At 45.7% G+C, this 24,393-nt stretch overlaps 1 protein-coding gene across 6 annotated transcripts; it reads left to right on the plus strand.

The window, feature by feature from the left end:
- Positions 1-580: 580 nt before the first annotated feature.
- LOC106577393 (protein transport protein Sec31A) lies at positions 581-23,179 on the plus strand. 6 transcript variants are annotated; one of them, XR_006760421.1, is made up of 26 exons: positions 581-726; positions 1,989-2,103; positions 2,469-2,592; positions 2,708-2,903; positions 3,102-3,197; positions 3,352-3,360; positions 3,683-3,823; positions 5,065-5,207; positions 5,653-5,752; positions 5,929-6,090; positions 6,425-6,613; positions 7,128-7,361; positions 7,937-8,104; positions 8,296-8,431; positions 8,672-8,850; positions 10,444-10,570; positions 10,982-11,127; positions 11,299-11,472; positions 12,005-12,190; positions 12,521-12,797; positions 13,157-13,576; positions 17,371-17,427; positions 19,413-19,571; positions 19,849-19,968; positions 20,122-20,193; positions 21,594-23,179. XR_006760421.1 is itself a non-coding variant. In XM_045701077.1 (25 exons), the coding sequence occupies exons 2-25, from the start codon at positions 2,025-2,027 to the stop codon at positions 21,771-21,773; spliced, it is 3,825 nt and encodes a 1,274-aa protein (XP_045557033.1). In that variant the 5' UTR covers positions 581-726; positions 1,989-2,024; the 3' UTR covers positions 21,774-23,179. The 6 variants fall into 6 exon arrangements, 2 of the variants coding, with proteins under 2 accessions (XP_045557033.1, XP_045557032.1); XR_006760423.1 differs by having other exon boundaries at positions 6,461-6,613; XR_006760422.1 differs by lacking the exon at positions 3,352-3,360.
- The last annotated feature ends 1,214 nt before the right edge of the window (positions 23,180-24,393 follow it).

Genomic DNA, 24,393 nt, shown 5'->3' on the forward strand with positions numbered 1-24,393 from the left:
GAAAATGTGTAGAATATCGGCTAAAATCCATCTGGTTCCATCGTATCCCGCTGCCCACCATCGGGCTTCCTCTCACTACCATATATTGTACAATCCAGGTGTGCAAAACTCTTACAGATTTACCCAGAAAGACTCACAGCTGTAATCACTTCCAAAGGTGATTCTAACTTGTATTGACTCAGGGATGTTAAGACTTATGTAAAGGAGATATCTGTATTTTTTATTTTCAATACATTTGCAAAAATGTCTAAAACATGTTTTCATTATGGGTATTGTGTGTAAAAAAAATATATCTTTTTTAAATCAATTTTCAATTCAGGCTGTAACACAAAATGTGGACTAAATCAAGCGGTATGAATACTTTCTGAAGGCACTGTACGTTTGTTTGGCTGGCTGAAGCTAGTTGCAACATTGTTCATCAGGAAATTACAATTTGTAGTTATAGATGTAATACTGTTTTGAAAAAACGAAAACTATGTATTCAGTACTTTCATCAACCAAGCCCAGTACGGATACTACTGACATATGGAGAGGCGAGACAATCTTTGCTGGACTGAAAACATTGCAAAACACAGCTACAGGTCAAACCAAGTTACTGACTGCTGTGATATTTGATACCATGTCGGCCACCGTAGAGGAGGATAAACATCAATGATTACGTTGGGAGTGCCCGGTAGTTTTCTACATAATTTGTTCCTAGAAAGATTGATAATCATCAATCCCGAAGTAAGTATTTTATATTTTTATATACATATATGGGGGTACTAACAATATAGTGTTAGAATACATTTATTCTAGCTTGCTAGATTTATAAGCTGAACGACACGTCTGCATGATTTAGCTGTCAAGCTAGCCGTAGTAGCTCTAGCAGAAGCCAATGACACGTATCGGTAACTAGCCTAGCTAGCTACCGTTAGCTAACTAAACTGGTTGAACCAGGGATGGTTTATAGCTAATAGTTCAACCAACATTACCTATCAAGCTAACATTATATATATATATATATATATATATATATATATATATATATATATACACATTACGGTGAAGAAAAGCCGTTATCAGTCTGTATTACTAACCAAATGATGGATGTTAGCTAGCTCATCGTTTTTTCATTACACAGCAGCTATCCATCTACGCTATCTAACGGTACGCTCGCTTCTCGTGTTGTTGATTCATGAGACGTGATTGAAATTGATTCTTCTAACGTTAGTGAATTATGTTTCAGCTTATTAACCATCCCTACACGTTACGTAGCTAACGTTAGCTAGCTACTGTAACGCCCTACAATATTTTGTTTTGATTATTCAGAAACGTTGAACGTTTGACAGTTAGCTGTAGGTGAGTTCTTAGTGTTTAGAAATTGGCTAGCCCCATATGACACCCATTACTGCCCAATGCAATGCGCGTACCTTGGCTTTATTCCTTACGTCTTGCAACGGAAACTTTGCACCGTTTAAGAAGTCAACTGAGAGAGACCTACCTGAATTTTTCCGATAGAAACTCTCGTTTTCGTTGCAAAACTTTTTCAGTTTGGAGGAAACGTTTTGCAACAGAATTTGCGTTATGAATACACTCCAGGGTATAACGTCAGGGGTGTGTTCAATATGACAAAACTTTGTTTAACATAGCCAAAAACATTTCAAAATGTTTTTGGCTATTTTCAACGTTTTAGTCAATGGAAACGGTGCTGAAGAGAAGAACGGTGTGATTATGGTGACACAGAGGGCTATTATGTATGGTGGGCTGCACAATATTGTGCGATTAGCTACAAATGGTCACACTGGTAATTTATGTATCTCAGTGTGTCACACCCATATTGATCAGGGTACACCCACCAAACAGGAGCAAACACCTCAAAAGCTGTTGAAGAATGGTGCACACCGTTTGGTGCATACCATTGCTACACAATGTAGCAAACGTTGAACCGAACTGAATGCACCCCAGTATTGAAACGTCATTAAAAGTGCTTGTTTTCCATTATTTAGGACTTTGATAGAGGCATCCTAGCCCAATAGAGGAAGATGAGGCTGAAAGAGATCCAGAGGACAGCTCATCCAGCATGGAGTCCTGCCCCCCACCACCCTATCTGCCTGGCTTTAGGTAGGGCACAAATGTTACCTGTATCAGGCCTGTCCATACCTGTCCTGCACTAACCCTAACCCTTTTACCTAACCTAAGGTAGGGTAGAACTGTTTTGTGTATCAGGACTGTCATGCACTTATACAGTAGCTAGTTCCAGATGTTTAGGCATTCTTGCCAGATGCCTTCCAGATCTGTTTATGCTATCTAGCCAACTTGGCACGTGTGCATAAACAGATTTGGGCTTCTAAAATCAGAGCAGGCTTCTAAAATCAGGAGTGATGTAACCAATGATAACAGGCTTCACTTTTAATTCTGAATAACATACTCTTGAGTTCTTGTGATTTATTAGATTTCTTTCTTGGTCTGTTTTTGTTGACGAACAGGCACGTCAGCTCAGCAGCTGGATGCGTCATTCAACACCACTGCCGCCTTGGAAATATTCCAGGTGGATTTTGCCGATCCTTCCCTGGACATGAAGCTCAAGGGGTCCCTACCTACTTCTAACAGGTAAGCAACAAAATGAGCTGCTAACCCAATACATTACCAGTTATCAAGTTAATATATTATTGTATCAATGCATATGATTCAACCTATAACATTTGATTTGATATCTGTGCCCTAGGCTGCATAGTCTGGTGTGGGTAAACTTTGGAGCAGGAGAAGACGGTTTGGGAGGGAGACTGATTGGAGGCAGTGATAATGGCATGGTAACAGTGTATAGCCCAGAAGCCATTGTAACATCAGGGGCAGAGGCAATAATAGGACAGTCTGACAAACACACTGGGCCTGTCAGAGCACTAGACTTCAACCCCTTTAAGGTAAATAATGGTAGCAGCCTGTCAAGTCTTTGGCCCATTTCTCACTTGTAGTTTGGCATGCAATTTAAAATGGCTACTAAATGACATTAAATTAAGCTTTTAATACGAACACTTAAAGGATATGTTCAATCCAATGTTCTGTACAGTATTATATTCCCCACATATATTTTTTTCTCATTTGAATGTACTCTCTCTCAGAGTAATCTGTTGGCGTCAGGGGCAAACGATTCAGAGATCTATATCTGGGATCTGAACAATTTCAGCAATCCAATGACACCCGGGACAAAGTCACAGGTAAATGTGTCTGGGGAAGTTTGTCCCGTTCTCTTCTATTTCCATTCAACTTCTTGTCTAAATCAAAATGGTGGATATTCCAGGTGAATTAAATCCCTGGAATGAGTCTTAATTTCATTTTGAACAGTTTTCTCCATGTTTCCCCTCTTTGTAGCTTTGTGAGGTAAGAGTGAAAGCCAGTGTGTGTGTGTGGTTGTTGTCTGGTGTGTGGTGGCTTTAACATGTGTGGGCTGGTGGGAATGTTAAATAACCTAACACTTCCCTTTATCCAGATATTACTGAAGTCTCAAAGAAATAGCCTGTGACGATAGTCTTCCACAGTGTGGCAGTGTTGGGAATTTTGGCTTTGCTTTTTGATGCGTAATAACACTTTTTTTTTTTTTGTTAATTTCTAAAATGTGTGCGGTGACATTCTCCAATCCATAATTCCTCGAGGAATATCTATATTTGTAACAGTGCTGTTCCTTCTCTCCCCATCCACCTAGCCTCCTGAAGATATCAGTGTAGTGTCGTGGAACAGGCAGGTCCAACACATCCTGGCCTCTGCAAACCCCAGTGGGAAAGCAGTGGTCTGGGACCTGAGGAAGAACGAGCCCATCATCAAGATTAGTGACCACAGCAACCGGGTGAGTACAGTACAGTAGATTGGTGACCACAGCAACCGGGTGAGTACAGTAGATTGGTGACCACAGCAACCGGGCGGGTACAGTAGATTGGTGACCACAGCAACTATATTGGTGACCACAGCAACCGGGCGGGTACAGTAGATTGGTGACCACAGCAACCGGGTATTGGTGACCAAGCAACCGGGCAGGTACAGTAGTCTGTCCTGAGGAACCACTGGGAGTCTGGACTGTATCATGTTAGCTCCCCTCTCATACTGACTCTAGTCTGGACTGTATCATGTTAGCTCCCCTCTCATACTGACTCTAGTCTGGACTGTATCATGTTAGCTCCCCTCTCATACTGACTCTAGTCTGGACTGTATCATGTTAGCTCCCATCTCATACTGACTCTAGTCTGGACTGTATCATGTTAGCTCCCCTCTCATACTGACTCTAGTCTGGACTGTATCACCACTTATGCTGTACAGAAGTTAACACAATACACGGCATGTAGAAATGTTGAAAGGCTGTTGTGTTGTAAATGCACTGTTCAGGGACGCTCTGGTCTGATGTGTTGTAGACGCTCTGGTCTGATGTGTTGTAGACGCTCTGGTCTGATGTGTTGTAGACGCTCTGGTCTGATGTGTTGTAGACGCTCTGGTCTGATGTGTTGTGTTGTAGACGCTCTGGTCTGATGTGTTGTGTTGTAGACGCTCTGGTCTGATGTGTTGTGTTGTAGACGCTCTGGTCTGATGTGTTGTGTTGTAGACGCTCTGGTCTGATGTGTTGTGTGATGTAGACGCTCTGGTCGGATGTTGTGTTGTAGACGCTCTGGTCTGGTGTTGTAGATGCACTGTTCAGGGATGCTCTGGTCTGATGTTGTGTGGTGTTGTAGATGCTCTGTTCAGGGATGCTCTGGTCTGATGTTGTGTAGTGTTGTAGATGCACTGTTCAGGGATGCTCTGGTCTGATGTTGTAGATGCTCTGTTCAGGGATGCTCTGGTCTGATGTTGTGTGGTGTTGTAGATGCTCTGTTCAGGGATGCTCTGGTCTGATGTTGTGTGGTGTTGTAGATGCTCTGTTCAGGGGATGCTCTGGTCTGATGTTGTGTGGTGTTGTAGATGCTCTGTTCAGGGATGCTCTGGTCTGATGTTGTGTGGTGTTGTAGATGCTCTGTTCAGGGATGCTCTGGTCTGATGTTGTGTGGTGTTGTAGATGCTCTGTTCAGGGATGCTCTGGTCTGATGTTGTGTGGTGTTGTAGATGCACTGTTCAGGGATGCTCTGGCACCCTGAGGTGGCCACACAGTTAGTCCTGGCCTCAGAAGATGACCGCATGCCAGTCATTCAGATGTGGGACCTGCGCTTTGCCACGTCCCCTCTCAAAGTCCTGGAGAACCACACAAGGTGAGCCTTCGGGACATCGTGCCACACATTGCTTTAAATTGAATTGTTATGTATGATGGTGATGATATGGTCTCTTATTTACATTTACGTAATTTAGCAGACGCTCTTATCCAGAGCGACTTACAAATTGGTGCATTCACCTTATGATATGGCAGCTAAATACTTCGTTTCTACCTCCAACAGTGCAGTAATATCTAACAATAGTAATCCACATAATACATTTTTTTTTTATACGTTGGTGATGTGCTACTTTAATTGTCTGTATGTTGTTTGTTGTGTTTTTATTGGTGTTGTATGTATTAAGTGGTTCAATCACATTTCCTTTTTAGGGATTAATAAAGTAGAATTAGTTATTCTAGCTCGGTGGCTGTTGTGTTTCATAGTTGAAGTTAAAAGAGAAAGCCTTGACTGTCGGTGATGATGGCTTGATGTTTTTCCTCCTCAGGGGACTTCTGTCCATAGCGTGGAGCCAAGCAGACCCAGAGCTGTTGCTCAGTAGTGCTAAAGACAACAGGATTCTCTGCTGGAACCCCAACACTGGAGAGGTACCTGCTTTTCTGCTCTGTTCTAAAGGTCTCATCGCATCATGTGGTGTATATGGCCTCCATCACAAGGCCCCCACCATCTTTCCCTGCCCAGGTCTTCTTCAGATGCCTCTGTTGTCTAGGTGATCTGTCTCTACAATGTCGTGGTGATCCAATCTCTCTCCCCATCTCTCTAGGTGATATATGAATTACCAACCACCAACCAGTGGTGCTTTGACATCCAGTGGTGTCCCAGGAACCCAGCGCTGCTGTCGGCGGCCTCGTTTGACGGGTGGATCAGTGTTTACAGCGTGATGGGAGGAAGCCTGGAGGCCCAGCAGCAGAGCAGGGCTGATCAGGTAGAGAGCCTCTATCTGTGGCCATGTCTATTTACTGTCTAAAGGAAACCACACACAATCCAGTGTTGCCACTGGAAGTCACTCTGGATAAGAGTGTCTGCTAAATGCTAAAACATCAAAGGCTCCCTATTTCCTATGGAGTGCACTAGTTTTGACCAGGGGCCAAAAGTAGTGCACTATTTCTGGAATAGATGTGATTTGATTGTTGTAACATTTTGGCGTAGTCAGGTGTCTAGCCTAGCATTGAATGTGGTTGCTACTGCTACTATAATGGTAGGGTATGGTTGTAGACCTCATTAAAGACCTCTGCTCATTTCTCTTATCTTATATTTAGATTGGAATGCAGTCTTTGTGTGGTACTTTCCCACAGATCTCCTCGTCCTTTGACACCATGGATCCGTTTGGGACAGGCCAGGTGCTGCCCCCTCTGCAAGTTCCTCAACCCACCCCTCAGACCACCCTCGTCGCTCCGCTGAAGAAGCCCCCCAAGTGGGTTCGTAGGCCCGTAGGAGCCTCATTTGCTGTAAGTGCAATGTACTTGACCGTTTTAAAATTTTTTATATACATTTTTTGTATTGCAGAAGGTAAATAACATAAGTAAATGCCTATTGTGAGGAACCCCAATATGTTTAAGCAGTAAGGCATGACAACCTGTGGATTATGGTGGAAACACACGGTTAAAATATATTCTTAGGCATGACAACCTGTGGATTATGGTGGAAACACACGGTTAAAGTCTATTCTTAGGCATGACAACCTGTGGATTATGGTGGAAACACACGGTTAAAGTATATTCTTAGGCATGACAACCTGTGGATTATGGTGAAACACACGGTTAAAGTATATCTTAGGCATGACAACCTGTGGATTATTGGAAACACACGGTTAAAGTGTATTCTTAGGCATGACGTAAAGTGTTACTCTTCAGTCACGCTCTACTTATAAAGGGACGAAACGTGCTTATGACAAGTCTTACAATGTATTGTAACTGCATCATAGTAATGGTACATTTTCCTCCCATCCTCTTCTCCTTGTAGTTTGGTGGGAAGCTGATCACCTTTGAGAGTCCTAAGGCTCCAGTCCAGAGCCCACAGGCCGTCCCTCTCCCCAGGCAGGTGTTTGTGAGCCAAGTCACCACGGAAACAGAGCTCCTCCAACGTTCCAGAGAGCTGCAGGCTGCTCTGCAATCTGGATCCTTGTCAGACTACTGCCAGGCCAAGATCCACAAGGCCCCCACAGACTCTGAACAGGACATATGGAGGTTTCTCCTGGTAGGTGTTATGACACTGCACAGTGGCATCAAAGGTTCATGTTAAAGGAATAATGGACAATTTTGGCAATTAAGCAACTTTTCTACATACCACAGGGTCAAACAATGTAACATTATAGAGACAGTGTGACATTCTGGCATTTAATCCCTTTTTCTACTCACCCAGATCTCATGGATACCATTTTTGCCTCTGCATGCAGTTTTGAAGGTAGTTTCATGAGCCATTGCTAACTAGCGTTAGCACAATGACAGGAAGTCTCCTGGAACTGTTAGCATGCTAAAATGGTATCTATGAGTTCATCTGACCCTCATTAAGTAGAAAAGTTGCTTAATTGCCAAAATGTAAAGAAGTCCAGTTATCTGTGACATCTGTGGTCCTGTCGGTCCTTCAGACTGAACCGTAGCAGAACTCACAGAACACCTCATGGAGATGACACATTTCCATGAACAGTAGAATTCTCTGTACAATGTATTTGGATAGAAAGACACTCAGGAGCCAAGACCGATATATGATGAACACAAGTTCTGCAAGGGTTGTTTAGGTTTCCAATGTTGACCACCTCCTGATGTTTGCAGGTCAACTTCGAAGATGAAGCCCGGGTCAAATTCCTGAGACTTTTGGGTTTCAGCAAAGAGGATTTAGAGAGAAAGATATCCACCTGCTTGGGGAAGAACCTGCAGCCTAACGGACATGGAGTGGATGCCAACGATCTGGCTGAGAAGATACAGCTTCTCTCTACTCAGGTCAGTCCAGGAACATAGCTCTACATAGCCCATTCTCTTTTATAGTAGTCCTGATTGTAGTCTGCATATCTTCCACCGTCCTATAGAGGGCAGTGACGAGTATCAGAAGTGATATGTGGTCTCTTTTTCATAACAACATGAATCCTGTCACCTTTTTATATCATCACCAGTTGTCCTCGTTTTGTTTCCAGAGGTCAGAAGAATCCGGGGATGCGGTCGACTCCACCAAGACTCCGGGTTCATCCTCCCCCTCTGACTTTTTCAGTCAGATCCCAGCACAACCACAGGACAAGGAGAAGATCAGCTTCCAAATCCCTGTCTCAGCAGGTACTGCTTGTCTTCTGTTCAGTATCACAGCAGTTGGACGTGACTTCAGCTCTCTCTTCCTGTGAAATCTAAACAGTACGGACTGGTTTCCCGGACACATAACAAAAAGCATGTTCAATGTAAAACCTTTTTTAGTCCAGCATTAGGCTTAATATGAATCTGTTGTCCTGGTAACTGGCCCTTTGTATGACTGTAACTCTCCGTATCTCATTCATTTGCTTTATGCCTCTGTTGTCGCAGATGCAGATGGTCTGATCAGCCAGGCTCTGCTGGTGGGAAACTTTGAGGGAGCGGTGGATCTGTGTCTGAATGACGGGCGTTACGCTGAGGCCATCCTGCTGGCTATCAGTGGAGGACAGGAGCTACTGCAGAAGACCCAGCAGACATACCTGGACAAGCAGAGGAACAGCATCTCTATGGTAAGACGGCGAACATACCTGGAACAGCATCTCTATGGTAAGACGGCGAACATACCTGGACCAGCAGAGGAACAGCATCTCTATGGTAAGACGGCGAACATACCTGGACCAGCAGAGGAACAGCATCTCTATGGTAAGACTGAGAACATACCTGGACCAGCAGAGGAACAGCATCTCTATGGTAAGACTGAGAACATACCTGGACCAGCAGAGGAACAGCATCTCTATGGTAAGACGGGGGACATACCTGGACCAGCAGAGGAACAGCATCTCTATGGTAAGACTGAGAACATACCTGCACCAGCAGAGGAACAGCATCTCTATGGTAAGACAGAGAACATACCTGGACCAGCAGAGGAACAGCATCTCTATGGTAAGACAGAGAACATACCTGGACCAGCAGAGGAACAGCATCTCTATGGTAAGACGGAGAACATACCTGGACCAGCAGAGGAACAGCATCTCTATGGTAAGACGGGGGACATACCTGGACCAGCAGAGGAACAGCATCTCTATGGTAAGACGGGGGACATACCTGGACCAGCAGAGGAACAGCATCTCTATGGTAAGACTGAGAACATACCTGGACCAGCAGAGGAACAGCATCTCTATGGTAAGACGGGGGACATACCTGGACCAGCAGAGGAACAGCATCTCTATGGTAAGACGGGGGACATACCTGGACCAGCAGAGGAACAGCATCTCTATGGTAAGACGGGGGACATACCTGGACCAGCAGAGGAACAGCATCTCTATGGTAAGACGGCGCACATACCTGGACCAGCAGAGGAACAGCATCTCTATGGTAAGACGGAGAACATACCTGGACCAGCAGAGGAACAGCATCTCTATGGTAAGACGGAGAACATACCTGGACCAGCAGAGGAACAGCATCTCTATGGTAAGACGGGGGACATACCTGGACCAGCAGAGGAACAGCATCTCTATGGTAAGACTGAGAACATACCTGGACCAGCAGAGGAACAGCATCTCTATGGTAAGACGGAGAACATACCTGGACCAGCAGAGGAACAGCATCTCTATGGTAAGACGGAGAACATACCTGGACCAGCAGAGGAACAGCATCTCTATGGTAAGACGGGGAACATACCTGGACCAGCAGAGGAACAGCATCTCTATGGTAAGACGGGGCACATACCTGGACCAGCAGAGGAACAGCATCTCTATGGTAAGACTGGGAACATACCTGGACCAGCAGAGGAACAGCATCTCTATGGTAAGACGGGGGACATACCTGGACCAGCAGAGGAACAGCATCTCTATGGTAAGACGGAGAACATACCTGGACCAGCAGAGGAACAGCATCTCTATGGTAAGACGGGGGACATACCTGGACCAGCAGAGGAACAGCATCTCTATGGTAAGACGGGGAACTTTTGAACCAGGGCCAATTTGGGACTTACCCTCATGACTATTTGATTTATATTATATTTGTATGACTTGATTACTAGCTAGCAAAGTTCATTTAGTTCAGAATATAGTTATTTTATATCAACAGTGCAAAATAATCAGATTTACTGAGTCAACATGAATAAATACAACATGGTTAAGTCTACTATCTACCGTCCTCAGCTGATCTCATCCGTGGTGACCCAGAACTGGGGAGACATCGTGCAGAGCTGTGACTTGGATAACTGGAAGGAGGCTCTCGCTGCTCTCCTAACCTACGCTCACCCCAAAGAGTTTGCTCATCTGTGTGGTAAGAACACCAAGATGGTGAGGATTATAACAAAGGAGTCAGGAAACCCCGACTTGCTTTTACCTTGAGTTCAGCACTTATTTCTGCAGTCACTAGAAATCTATTTCACAAGAGAGACCTGATTGTACCTGATGGTCTCTTCTACTTCCTGTTCCTAACACCTCCCTCCCTTTCTCCTGGTAGGACTATAACTGATCTCTATGCTATGTAGCTCTTCTACTTCCTGTTCCTAACCCCTCCCTCCCTTTCTCCTGGTTGGACTATAACTGATCTCTATGCTGTGTAGACTATCTGGAGGGTGAGAGGACAGAGCAACGCTGTCTGCAGGCATCTCTGTTACATCTTCTATCTAACCTCTCCTACTCTCTCTCCCTCTCTTCCTTGCTCTCCCTCCCTCTCCTGGTACTGTAGAGACCCTGGGGTCGCGTCTGGAGGGTGAGAGGACAGAGAAACGCTGTCTGCAGGCATGTCTCTGTTACATTTGCTCTGGGAACATTGAGAAACTAGTGGAATGCTGGGCCCTGCAGAGGGACTGCTCATCTCCCCTGGTTTTAGAGGTAACAAATAGTTTTTTATCTATATATTTATCCTTAGTTTAACCATGGAAGTCACTTTTCCAAGTGAACCCTAGTGTTATGATGATATGATAACTGGCCACAGATAGAATCTGTAATGACATCGTAGGAACCAGGTAGTAACAATATGTAATCTGTGTGATTGACCGCCAGGACCTGGTAGAGAAGATGATGGTTCTGCGTAAGTCTGTGGAGCGTCTGAGGAACAGCGAGGTGGCTGTACAGAGTCCCATCCTGGCTGACAAGCTGACTCGCTATGCTGGTCTCCTAGCTTCACAAGGCAGCCTGGCTACAGCCCTGTCCTACCTGCCAGACACCTCAGACCAGGTAAACACAACCTCCACTACTCTTCAGATACCTTATCAACTAGGAAATATTTAAAGATCTCATCATGCTTCAAAGACACCTTGTTTTCTCTCTCCTGGATTGTGTTCAGACCTGCATTTAATATGGAAGTTGTGCTTCATTGATCTTGCCTGGTGTCAGGGAACTAATGATGTAGTCCAGAAAGGGTATTTCCCACCATCTGGTACTCCAGAGGGGTGTACTGCAATCAGGATCACTGAGTTAGCCTGCTTACTTTGATAAACAACCAGAAATTACTCCAGATTTTCTGGGTCGTTAACAAAGCTAAACGTCCCTGTGTTCTTGTCTGTTGAGTTAATAAAACCATGCCCATTTCAAGGTTATCAAAAAATATAATAATAATAATATTTCATAATATTTAGGCAAGTTAGCTGGCTAACTCCCTGGTTTATAGTTTAGCCCTCAGGCAGGCTGAAGCATCAAACTGTTTGAAATAGTTCAAGTACGATTCTAACTGCTGTGGTTTTGTTCTGTGGTGTTTGTCTTCCTGCAGGCTTGCATCATGATGATGAGAGACCGGCTGTTCCACGCCCAGGGAGAGGGAGGAGCAGCATGGGGTCAACAGCCCCCACCGTTCCCTTACAACATAGTCAGGGTGACGGGGGGCGACCCTGACCCCGCTCGGGCCCCTGCTGTCCCCGCCCAAGCAAAACCACCAGCACAGACAACACAGACACCGGTATTTAGGAATTAATGCATTTTATTTGACACTTTTGCCTCAGCCATGAGAATGCAACAATACACACATAAAAATGATTGAGGATTCTAAAACACAAAGTAAACAGATGTATTTCCATTGATTTCTACATTGATGAATCTAACTTGAGGTGTCCATGACATCATAGCAGTTGCTAGAGTAGATGTTATGAAACATCAGCTTTGGTATATTGTTATGTTCTCATGTATGTTTCTGTGGCTGCATTCCATTCTACTTTTGAAGTAGTCCACTATAAAGGGAATAGGGTGCCGTTTCGGACGCAGGCTGTGTATAAATGATGTTTCTCTCCAGGGGCCCTACCAGCCTCCTCTTCCTGTGATGCCAGTGGTTGGCCAGCCTCCTCTTCCTGTGATGCCGGTGGTTGGCCAGCCTCCTCTTCCTGTGATGCCGGTGGTTGGCCAGCCTCCTATGACCACAGTCTTCACTCCTCAAGCTGTTACTCACTCCAGAGGACCTCCTCCTCCTTCGTATGGTGGTCTGCCACCCTCCTCCCATGCTCCTCCACCTAGTGGGCTGCCACGTACAGGGCTACGGCCAGCCTACCCTCAACATCCTGCCACTGCCCCAGGTAGGCACTCACCCTCAGTCCAGGGCCGTGTTCAGCAGGTGTTGTCTGGAACTGATCCTGTGCGTAGTATGCTTACTGACTTTATCTTACTATTTTTCTATCCTGTGTTTTTGTTCTACCTTGTAATTTGTAGTGCTGTATTGATTGCTGCGTTGTTGGGTTTGGAGCTTGTAAGAAAGGCATTTCACTGTACTTGTGTATGTGACATTAAAACTTAAACATGTTTGTTCTACATAATATATTTCTATGTGAGCGTAATATACAAGCTGTGCCCTGCTGAACCAGGTAGTACTCTGTCACCTCCCAGACACTACTCCAGATTGCTCTTGATGTAACATGTCTGTCTCCTGTCTGCTCAGGGCTCTCTCCAATCCAGCCATTCCAGCCACAACAGCAGCCCATGTCTGCAGGACTAGGTGGCCCCGGCCTCTCTGCCTTCCCTCCAGGACCTACTATGCCAGGCTCCAGCCTGTCTGGACACCCCCTGCCTCCCTTCTCTGCCCCTGGCAGCCTCGCCACCATGCCCAGCCCAAGGCTACCTCCGTCAGGCTTCACCCCCACCTCGCTCCCTTCAGGCCCCATGCCACCCAGCTACCAGCAGCCTGGGGCCCCTGTCGGCATGTACCCACCAGGGGGGTCTCACCTTCACAGCCAGGGCCCACCTGCAGGTCCCCCCTCTGGTCCGTATTCACCCCTGGGACCCGGGTACCCACAAGGAGGTCCTGGAGCCCCGGCCGTCAAGTCCTTCTCTGCTCCGTCGGTGGCTCCTCCTCCTACAGGTACTGACCATTATGCAATTGATGTGCTGCGTCCCAAATGCCATCCTATGCATGATATAGTGCACTTCTGTTGACCGGGGCTCGTACGGTTAGTAGGACCCTACTGTTGACCGGGGCTCGTACGGTCAGCAGGACCCTACTGTTGACCGGGGCTCGTACGGTCAGCAGGACCCTACTGTTGACCGGGGCTCGTACGGTCAGCAGGACCCTACTGTTGACCGGGGCTCGTACGGTCAGCAGGACCCTACTGTTGTTGACCGGGGCTCGTACGCTCAGCAGGACCCTACTGTTGTTGACCGGGGCTCGTACGGTCAGCAGGACCCTACTGTTGACCGGGGCTCGTACGCTCAGCAGGACCCTACTGTTGTTGACCGGGGCTCGTACGCTCAGCAGGACCCTACTGTTGTTGACCGGGGCTCGTACGCTCAGCAGGACCCTACTGTTGTTGACCGGGGCTCGTACGCTCAGCAGGACCCTACTGTTGTTGACCGGGGCTCGTACGGTCAGTAGGACCCTACTGTTGTTGACCGGGGCTCGTGACGGTCAGCAGGACCCTACTGTTGTTGACCGGGGCTCGTACGGTCAGCAGGACCCTACTGTTGTTGACCGGGGCTCGTACGGTCAGCAGGACCCTACTGTTGTTGACCGGGGCTCGTACGGTCAGCAGGACCCTACTGTTGTTGACCGGGGCTCGTACGGTCAGCAGGACCCTACTGTTGTTGACCGGGGCTCGTACGGTCAGCAGGACCCTACTGTTGTTGACCGGGGCTCGTACGGTCAGCAGGACCCTACTGTTGACCGGGGCTCGTACGGTCAGCAGGACCCTACTGTTGACCGGGGCTCGTACGCTCAGCAGGACCCTACTGTTGTTGACCGGGGCTCGTACGCTCAGCAGGACCCTACTGTTGTTGACCGGGGCTCGTACGCTCAGCAGGACCCTACTGTTGTTGACCGGGGCTCGTACGCTCAGCAGGACCCTACTGTTGTTGACCGGGGCTCGTACGCTCAGCAGGACCCTACTGTTGTTGACCGGGGCTCGTACGGTCAGCAGGACCCTACTGTTGTTGACCGGGGCTCGTACGGTCAGCAGGACCCTACTGTTGTTGACCGGGGCTCGTACGCTCAGCAGGACCCTACTGTTGTTGACCGGGGCTCGTACGCTCAGCAGGACCCTACTGTTGTTGACCGGGGCTCGTACGGTCAGCAGGACCCTACTTGTTGACCGGGGCTCGTACGCTCAGCAGGACCCTACTGTTGACCGGGGCTCGTACGCTCAGCAGGACCCTACTGTTGTTGACCGGGGCTCGAACGGTCAGCAGGACCCTACTGTTGTTGACCGGGGCTCGTACGGTCAGCAGGACCCTACTGTTGACCGGGGCTCGTACGGTCAGCAGGACCCTACTGTTGACCGGGGCTCGTACGCTCAGCAGGACCCTACTGTTGTTGACCGGGGCTCGTACGCTCAGCAGGACCCTACTGTTGTTGACCGGGGCTCGTACGCTCAGCAGGACCCTACTGTTGTTGACCGGGGCTCGTACGCTCAGCAGGACCCTACTGTTGTTGACCGGGGCTCGTACGGTCAGCAGGACCCTACTGTTGTTGACCGGGGCTCGTACGGTCAGCAGGACCCTACTGTTGTTGACCGGGGCTCGTACGGTCAGCAGGACCCTACTGTTGTTGACCGGGGCTCGTACGGTCAGCAGGACCCTACTGTTGTTGACCGGGGCTCGTACGCTCAGCAGGACCCTACTTGTTGACCGGGGCTCGTACGCTCAGCAGGACCCTACTGTTGTTGACCGGGGCTCGTACGCTCAGCAGGACCCTACTGTTGTTGACCGGGGCTCGTACGCTCAGCAGGACCCTACTGTTGTTGACCGGGGCTCGTACGCTCAGCAGGACCCTACTGTTGTTGACCGGGGCTCGTACGCTCAGCAGGACCCTACTGTTGTTGACCGGGGCTCGTACGGTCAGCAGGACCCTACTGTTGACCGGGGCTCGTACGGTCAGCAGGACCCTACTGTTGACCGGGGCTCGTACGGTTAGCAGGACCCTACTGTTGACCGGGGCTCGTACGCTCAGCAGGACCCTACTGTTGACCGGGGCTCGTACGGTCAGCAGGACGCTATAAAGAGAATGGGGTGTCATTTGGGACACAGGCATGGCCTGTAACACCACTGTTTATCTGTTGTGATAGTCATCTTTAATCATATCTTTATTCATAACTCATTTATGCTTAAAGAAGGAATGGTAGATTCTTGTTTGACACTTGTCTCTTTTATAAATACTAAATCATATGTAGTGAGATTTGAGAAGTGAATAAAGTAATGTTAATTTATAAATGCTTTTGATTGAGCTGTCCCCCTTGTTTAACTTTCAGGGTACTTCCCTTGGCTGAGTACTCCCCTTGTTGACGATGATGAAGGTGACAGTGAGAGTGACAGACAGAGATAGGTTTGGATATGGTGGGATAAGACTGTTAATTCAGACAGGGATAGGTTTGGATATGGTGGGATAAGACTGTTAATTCAGACAGGGATAGGTTTGGATATGGTGGGATAAGACTGTTAATTCAGACAGGGATAGGTTTGGATATGGTGGGATAAGACTGTGTTAATTCAGACAGGGATAGGTTTGGATATGGTGGGATAAGACTGTGTTAATTCAGACAGGGATAGGTTTGGATATGGTGGGATAAGACTGTGTTAATGCAGACAGGGATAGGTTTGGATATGGTGGGATAAGACTGTGTTAATGCAGACAGGGATAGGTTTGGATATGGTGGGATAAGACTGTGTTAATGCAGACAGGGATAGGTTTGGATATGGTGGGATAAGACTGTGTTAATTCAGACAGGGATAGGTTTGGATATGGTGGGATAAGACTGTGTTAATTCAGACAGGGATAGGTTTGGATATGGTGGGATAAGACTGTGTTAATGCAGACAGGGATAGGTTTGGATATGGTGGGATAAGACTGTGTTAATTCAGACAGGGATAGGTTTGGATATGGTGGGATAAGACTGTGTTAATGCAGACGGGTAGGTTTAGATATGGTGGGATAAGACTGTGTTAATGCAGACAGGGATAGGTTTGGATATGGTGGGATAAGACTGTTAATTCAGACGGGGATAGGTTTGGATATGGTGGGATAAGACTGTGAATGCAGACATGTAGAAAGGTGTTTGCTCGTGCCGTCACATGATTTTACAGGAACGTGTTGAGCTGGTCTTTGTTATAAATCAATCATTGTAACGATGTAGTGAAATAATCCATGCGAAATCACTGTTGTTGGAGATTTTACTAATTTAATACCAAAGTATCTGTTTTAAATGTATGATATTTGAGTACTAAAAATGTCTATTTACCAAAGTTTTAGGCTATGCCAAGTAGTGAAGATAATGCAACAACAATAATGTGTTATTATTGTCAGTCAGTGTGTCCAATCTAACTGCACTGTGATGCTGCCTGGCCGTGGCCTGCAGTCTGTTGAAGTGACCTGCTGCCTGGCCGTGGCCTGCTGCCTGGCCGTGGCCTGCTGTCTGTTGAAGTGACCTGCTGCCTGGCCGTGGCCTGCTGTCTGTTGAAGTGACCTGTTTGTTGCTACTCCAGTGGAAATACCTTTTTGTTTATCAGAGTTGAAAGTGATTTTTAAGACTAATTTAACCTCCTAAGAGTTTGAGAAATAACCCTGCTCAACTTAATGTGACTCCAGGTGTCTAGGCTCTTGGCTTTGGCTGGATTCTTAAAAAGCCACCAGTGTCCTGTGGCTGACTATTCATCTTTCACTATCTACAGGACAAGATGGCTGGAATGACCCACCAGCAGTACGAGGGGGGTCCCAGGAAGAAAAAGGTATCTGCTCTGGATAAATGACCTTCATACCGGATTCCCCATCCTCTCTGATAACATGGACTAGCTCAGACTGGAGAAATGTGGACCACTTCCAATTTGTCCAACCCAGTCCAGGGCCAGTAGACCATCTTGATAATGTTAATAGCTACAATCTTAGTTCTATGTAAACCAGTATTCAGTGAATATACAGTTGAAGTCGGAAGTTTACATACACTTTAGCCAAATACCTTTAAACTCAGTTTTTCACAATTCCTGACATTTAATCCTAGTAAAAATGTCCTGTCTTAGATCAGTTAGGATCACCACTTTATTTCAAGAATGTGAAATGTCAGAATAATAGTAGAGTGATTTATTTCAGCTTTTATTTCTTTCATCACATTCCCAGTGGGTCAGAAGTTTACATACACTCAATTAGTATTTGGTAGCATTGCCTTTAAATTGTTTAACTTGGGTCAAACATTTCGGGTAGCCTTCCACAAGCTTCCCACAATAAGTTGGGTGAATTTTGGCCCATTCCTCCTGACAGAGCTGGTGTAACTGAGTCAGGTTTTTAGGCCTCCTTGCTCGCACATGCTTTTTCAGTTCTGCCCACAAATGTTCTATAGGTTTGAGGTCAGGGCTTTGCGATGGCCACTCCAATACCTTGACTTTGTTGTCCTTAAGCCATTTTGCCACAACTTTGGAAGCATGCTTGGGGTCATTGTCCATTTGGAAGACCCATTTGCAACCAAGCTTTAACTTCCTAACTGATGTCTTGAGATGTTGCTTCAATATAGCCATGTAATTTTCCTCCCTCATGATGCCATCTATTTTGTGAAGTGCACCAGTCCCTCCTGCAGCAAAGCGCCCCCACAACATGATGCTGCCACCCCCGTGCTTCACGGTTGGGATGGTGTTCTTCGGCTTGCAAGCCTCCCCCCTTTTATCTCCTAACATAACGATGGTCATTATGGCCAAACAGTTCTATTTTAGTTTCATCAGACCAGAGGACATTTCTCCAAAAAGTATGATCTTTGGCCCCATGTGCAGTTGCAAACCGTAGTCTGGCTTTTTTATGGCGGTTTTGGAGCAGTGGCTTCTTCCTTGCTGAGTGGCCTTTCAGGTTATGTCGATATAGGACTCGTTTTAATGTGGATATAGATACTTTTGTACCTGTTTCCTCCAGCATCTTCACAAGGTCCCTTGCTGTTGTTCTGGGATTGATTTGTACTTTTAGCACCAAAGTACGTTCATCTCTAGGAGACAGAACGCGTCTCCTTCCTGAGCGGTATGACGGCTGCGTGGTCCCATGGTGTTTATACTTGCGTACTATTGTTTGTACAGATGAACGTGGTACCTTCAAGCGTTTGTAAATTGCTTCCAAGGATGGGCCAGACTTGTGGAGGTCTCCAATTTTTTATCTGAGGTCTTGGCTGATTACTTTTGATTTCCCCACGATGTCAAGCAAAGAGGCACTGAGTTTGAAGGTAGGCCTTGAAATACATCCAACGGTACACCTCCAATTGACTCAAATGATGTCAATTGGCCTATCAGAAGCTTCTAAAGCCATGACATCATTTTCTGGAATTTTCCATGCTGTTTAAAGGCCCAGTCAACTTAGTGTATGTAAACTTCTGACCCACTGGAATTGTGATACAGTGAATTATAAGTGAAATAATCTGTCTGTAAACAATTGTTGTTAAAATTCCTTGTGTCATGCTCAAAGTAGATGTCCTAACCGACTTGCCAAAACCTATACTTTGTTCACAATACATTTGTGGAGTGGTTGAAAAACAAGTTTTAATGACTCCAACCTAAGTGTATGTAAACTTCCGACTTCAACTGTATGTTCTCCAGATGTTGTAGACTGTCTTTGGTATTTCAGTACTTTCACATGTTTAAACATGCATTAAGATCTTAGCTGTATGTTAACCAGTATAAGGTGAGGGTTTTATGTCTGTAATAAACCTGCTGGTGTGTGAATCTGTGTTCTGTCTGTGTCTCAGGTTGTCCCAGACAACTACACCCCTCCTGCTCCCATCACCGCCCCTGTTATGGGGGGTTACCCCATGGAGGACCATCATCAGCCCCAAGGACAGCAGGGCCACGACCCCAGCCGTACGCAGCAGTTCCCCCCAGGGGCCCCTCAGGAGCCCAGTGTACAGGTCAGCGGCAACCTTGTCTCAAGCCCTTCTGTGTTTCTCCATGCGCAGTTCTGGAGCCAGAATACAGTGGGATTTCTGGTAGCATGAGACTAGTGCGAACCTAACCAGGTACATTTACTTTCTTATTAAAGGCCTGGCAGGCTGACCTCTAACCCCTAAGGTCAGGCTGCCATTTACTTTCTTATATAAGGCCTGCCAGGCCGACCTCTAACCCCTAAAGTCAGGCTGCTAGTTACTTATAGGTAGGCAGATCTCTAAGTCCTGTGTGTCCCTTCAGCTCCTCCAGGCGCTGCCAGCTGAGAGGGTGGAGCAGAGAGAGATCCCTGCAGAGCACATGGTCCTCAAGCAGACCTTCGACAGCCTGGTTCAACGCTGCCAGCTAGCCGCACAAGACCCAGTAAGTCTTTACACAGGACGGTAGTATCAGCTCTTGTGTTTCAAAAGACAGAATTTCTACCCATATATCTGCATAAGACACACAGAGCCATTCTAAAGGTGCTGCTGTTCGAGTCTGACATTTTAATATTCTATATATATTTTTTTCTCTCAGCAAACAAAAAGAAAACTTGACGATGCATCGAAACGCCTTGGGTACCTGTATGACAAGCTGAGAGAGCAAACGGTGAGAACATGTAGCAGATACTCTACCACAGGGCCCAGCCTCACAGTTCAGAAACACAGTTCACAGTTCTGCTGTTTCAAAACAAATCTGCTTTTTAAACCATTTCACCTGCGTTTTATATTGAAAGTCAGCTGTTTTTTTTCTTCAATAGAGTGATCAGGGACATGTAGCTATACTTTCCCTTCACAGAAAATACATCAGTGCAACACATTCAGGCAGAAAATAACTTCATTTTCATCAGATGACAACAGAAGTGGAACGCCATTTGGCAGGCAGCCACACCAGTAAATGAGTTTACAATTAAAAAGCACTATCTTTTTTTGCAAAAACGATGCATGGCCATCATATTTCTGTTCAGCGTAGAAAGAATGTAGCCAGCTACATTTCCCAATGTTTTGCTTGAAGTTAATCTTGTATTTTACCAGAGAAAAGTTGGCTACACGGGAAACGGGGAAAAGCAGCTCCACATCAGTCAGCGCTATCTGCTGATAGAATGCCATTCCTGAAGTCTCATCCGAGCGGAGAAGTGCAACTGAAGCACAAAATTAGTCTGATGCCGAGCAGAAATTACAATAAGAAGCATTTTAGATTTGCTGTACAAAACGCAGCAAGATATTTCTTATTTGTTTAAAAAAAAAAAAGAATGCGTGAAAATCATAGAATTCTGCATTAACGCGACCCCTGTACCATGATGTCAGTTAGTTCTCATTCTAACCCTGTCAAGTTACTCCACTACATAACAGGCCATGTCAAGTTACTCCACTACATAACAGACCCTGTCAAGTTACTCCACTACATAACAGACCCTGTCAAGTTACTCCACTACATAACAGGCCATGTCAAGTTACTCCACTACATAACAGGCCATGTCAAGTTACTCCACTACATAACAGGCCATGTCAAGTTACTCCACTACATAACAGGCCATGTCAAGTTACTCCACTACATAACAGACCATGTCAAGTTACTCCACTACATAACAGGCCATGTCAAGTTACTCCACTACATAAGACCCTGTCCAGCTACTCCACTACATAACAGGCCCTGTCAAGTTACTCCACTACATAACAGACCCTGTCCAGTTACTCCACTACATAACAGACCCTGTCCAGTTACTCCACTACATAACAGACCCTGTCAAGTTACTCCACTACATAACAGACCCTGTCAAGTTACTCCACTACATAACAGGCCATGTCAAGTGTGCTCCACTACATAACAGGCCCAGTCAAGTTACTCCACTACATAACAGGCCCAGTCGTGGTGCTCCACTACATAACAGGCCCAGTCGTGGTGCTCCACTACATAACAGGCCCAGTCGTGGTGCACCACTACATAACAGATTGTAAAGGAAATGTGTACATGCCTATAGTAACTTAAATTTTCCCCTCATCCTGTAGCTGTCTAACAACATCCTGGGTGGTTTACATGAGATCAGCCGCTGTGTGGCGGGCAAGAACTACCAGCGTGGCCTGGAGGTCCACACTGCTGTTGTCACCAGCAGCAACTTCAGCGAGATCCAAGCCTTCATGCCCATCCTCAAAGTGGTCATGACCATCGCCAACAAGCTGGGCGTCTGACCACTGATCCCACACCAAGGCTAGCTTCTAGAATAAACCGTGTTTCCTATAATGCTCTACTTCTGACCAGACCCTATGGGCTCTTTACAGGCCCTGTGGGATCTGAGGGCCCCGAGGGCCCCATGATCTATTAGGGCTCTATGAGGGCCCCGAGGGCTCTTGTCAAAAGTAGTGCCCTATATAGGGAGTAGAGTGCCATTTGGAACACTCAAAAACACACCAAGATAAAACAGCCTTCAGTGTTATCATATGGATGGATCACAATGTTATAGATTAGATATTTATTTCTTTTTCAGCTGTTGAAATGTGCTTTGATCAAAGACATGATTGCAGATGTGTGGTTTTCGCTTGACTAAAGCCGACTCATTGAAAGGTTTCTGACTTGGCTGATGATGAGAGGTGTTCTCCTCTCTGAGAAGACGAGTTATTGCTACTGTGGTGGTTATCAACAGCAAAACATCCAATATTATTAAAGAAGTTGTGTCCTTCAGCTTTTTGATGGGAAGATACCTGATGTTAAATATGTAAGGGGTGGGGGTTACTGATGTGGGATGATGTAAAATGTAAATGTTGAGAGCTGAGGATTTAAATGTCATATGTTTGAGAGTGGAGAAGGATACACAATGTCTCTGAACAATGTGGGCTTGGATTCTTTGGCTGTCAGTAGTTATAAACACGGTAACACATCCAACTAAGGGAAGACTTTGGAGAGCGAGGTTGTTTTGTCCACCTTCCTACCTCATCTTTCCTTAACAAAACCACACAACGTCCAGCTGATTTTAGAATAGTTAGGAAGAGTGATTGAGTTATATACACTTTTGTAATACATACTGTACCACAGCGCAGATATTGTTACTTTTTCACTGACACGCCAGTGTGTTCTACACGCCAGTGTGTTCTACACGCCAGTGTGTTCTACACACCAGTGTGTTCTACACGCCAGTGTGCCATCTCTTAGTTTGTTACGTTTTCAGGCCAAAGCACTGCAACAACTAGCTCTGATCCAGGGTGTTACGTGCAGCTTGTTGACTCAGAGCTGTGTCAGCACCTGCACATTACGCCCTGGTCCAGAGCGATGCAACAAAATAATGTAATTTGATGATTCTTGTGGAGTTGCTGGATTTTTACAGTCAGTCCGCGTTAGTCACTATAGAGCGGCCCGCTGCTGTCAGCTAGCTTGTGTGATTGAGATACTGTATGAGAACGGTGTGTGTCCTGGTTGTTGGCTTTGCCCCCTGTTTATAGTGTGCTGGCTTCTGTTGTGTATAAACTGTAATAACCACACCACTGTAAACAGCTTTGGTGTGGTTACACTTGACATTTCATTCTGATTGAAGAACGTGGCAGTTATCGACTGAAATATGATTTATGGCAAAGAAACCCATGAATAAATCTCTTGAAATATTTTTGTGAATTGCAAGTGGTGCGTAAGCTACACTCCCCCTATTTATTTGTTGTTGACGATTCCCCTGTTTAATAAGGAATTAGTATTTCCCCATTTTTAATAATGAACTAGTAATTCCCTGTGTTTAATAAGGAATTAGTATTTCCCCATTTTTAATAATGAACTAGTAATTCCCTGTGTTTAATAATGAACTAGTAATTCCCTGTGTTTAATAAGGAACTAGTAATTCCCTGTGTTTAATAAGGAATTAGTAATTCCCCCTGTTTAATAAGGAATTAGTATTTCCCCCTGTTTAATAAGGAATTAGTAATTCCCCGTGTTTAATAAGGAATTAGTATTTCCCCCTGTTTAATAAGGAATTAGCAATTTCCCCCTGTTTAATAATGAATTAGTATTTCCCCATTTTTAATAATGAACTAGCAATTCCCCGTGTTTAATAAGGAATTAGTAATTCCCCCTGTTTAATAAGGAATTAGCATTTCCCCCTGTTTAATAAGGAATTAGTATTTCCCCCTGTTTAATAAGGAATTAGTAATTCCCCCTGTTTAATAAGGAATTAGTATTTCCCCCTGTTTAATAAGGAATTAGTATTTCCCCCTGTTTAATAAGCAATTAGTATTTCCCCCTGTTTAATAAGGAATTAGCAATTCCCCCTGTTTAATAAGGAATTAGCTATTTCTTATTTGACCTGTTGCATCCTATATTTAGTTTCTAAATGTGCATAGCCATAGAAATAACCTTCCCACAACCCCCTTGTCTTTTTTGGGAGGGGGTTTGTGCCCAAAACATTATCACACCAAAGCTGATCCATTGTAGTGTTTTGTTCTCATTCGGAGTGACCAATGATTACTTATGTACTTTAATATTAGTCTAGGTCTAATGTGCTAATTCAAATCAAATGTTTGAGAGAGAGCTGGAGCAGTGGAAACGTGTTCTCTATAGTGATGAATCACGCTTCACCATCTGGAAGTCCAAACAGATGAATCTGGGTTTGGCGGATGCCAGGAGAACGCTACCTGTCCTACTGCATAGTGCCAACTGTAAAGTTTGGTGGAGGAGGAATAATGGTCTGGGGCTGTTTTTCATGGTTCTAGCTAGGTCCCTTAGTTCCAGTGAAGGGAAATCTTAATGCTACAGCATACATTCCAGACAATTCTGTGCTTCCAACTTTGTGGCAGCAGTTTGGGGAAGGCCATTTCCTGTTTCAGCATGATA

Source organism: Salmo salar, chromosome ssa18 (assembly GCF_905237065.1).
Source record: "Salmo salar chromosome ssa18, Ssal_v3.1, whole genome shotgun sequence".
Lineage (NCBI taxonomy): Eukaryota > Metazoa > Chordata > Actinopteri > Salmoniformes > Salmonidae > Salmo > Salmo salar.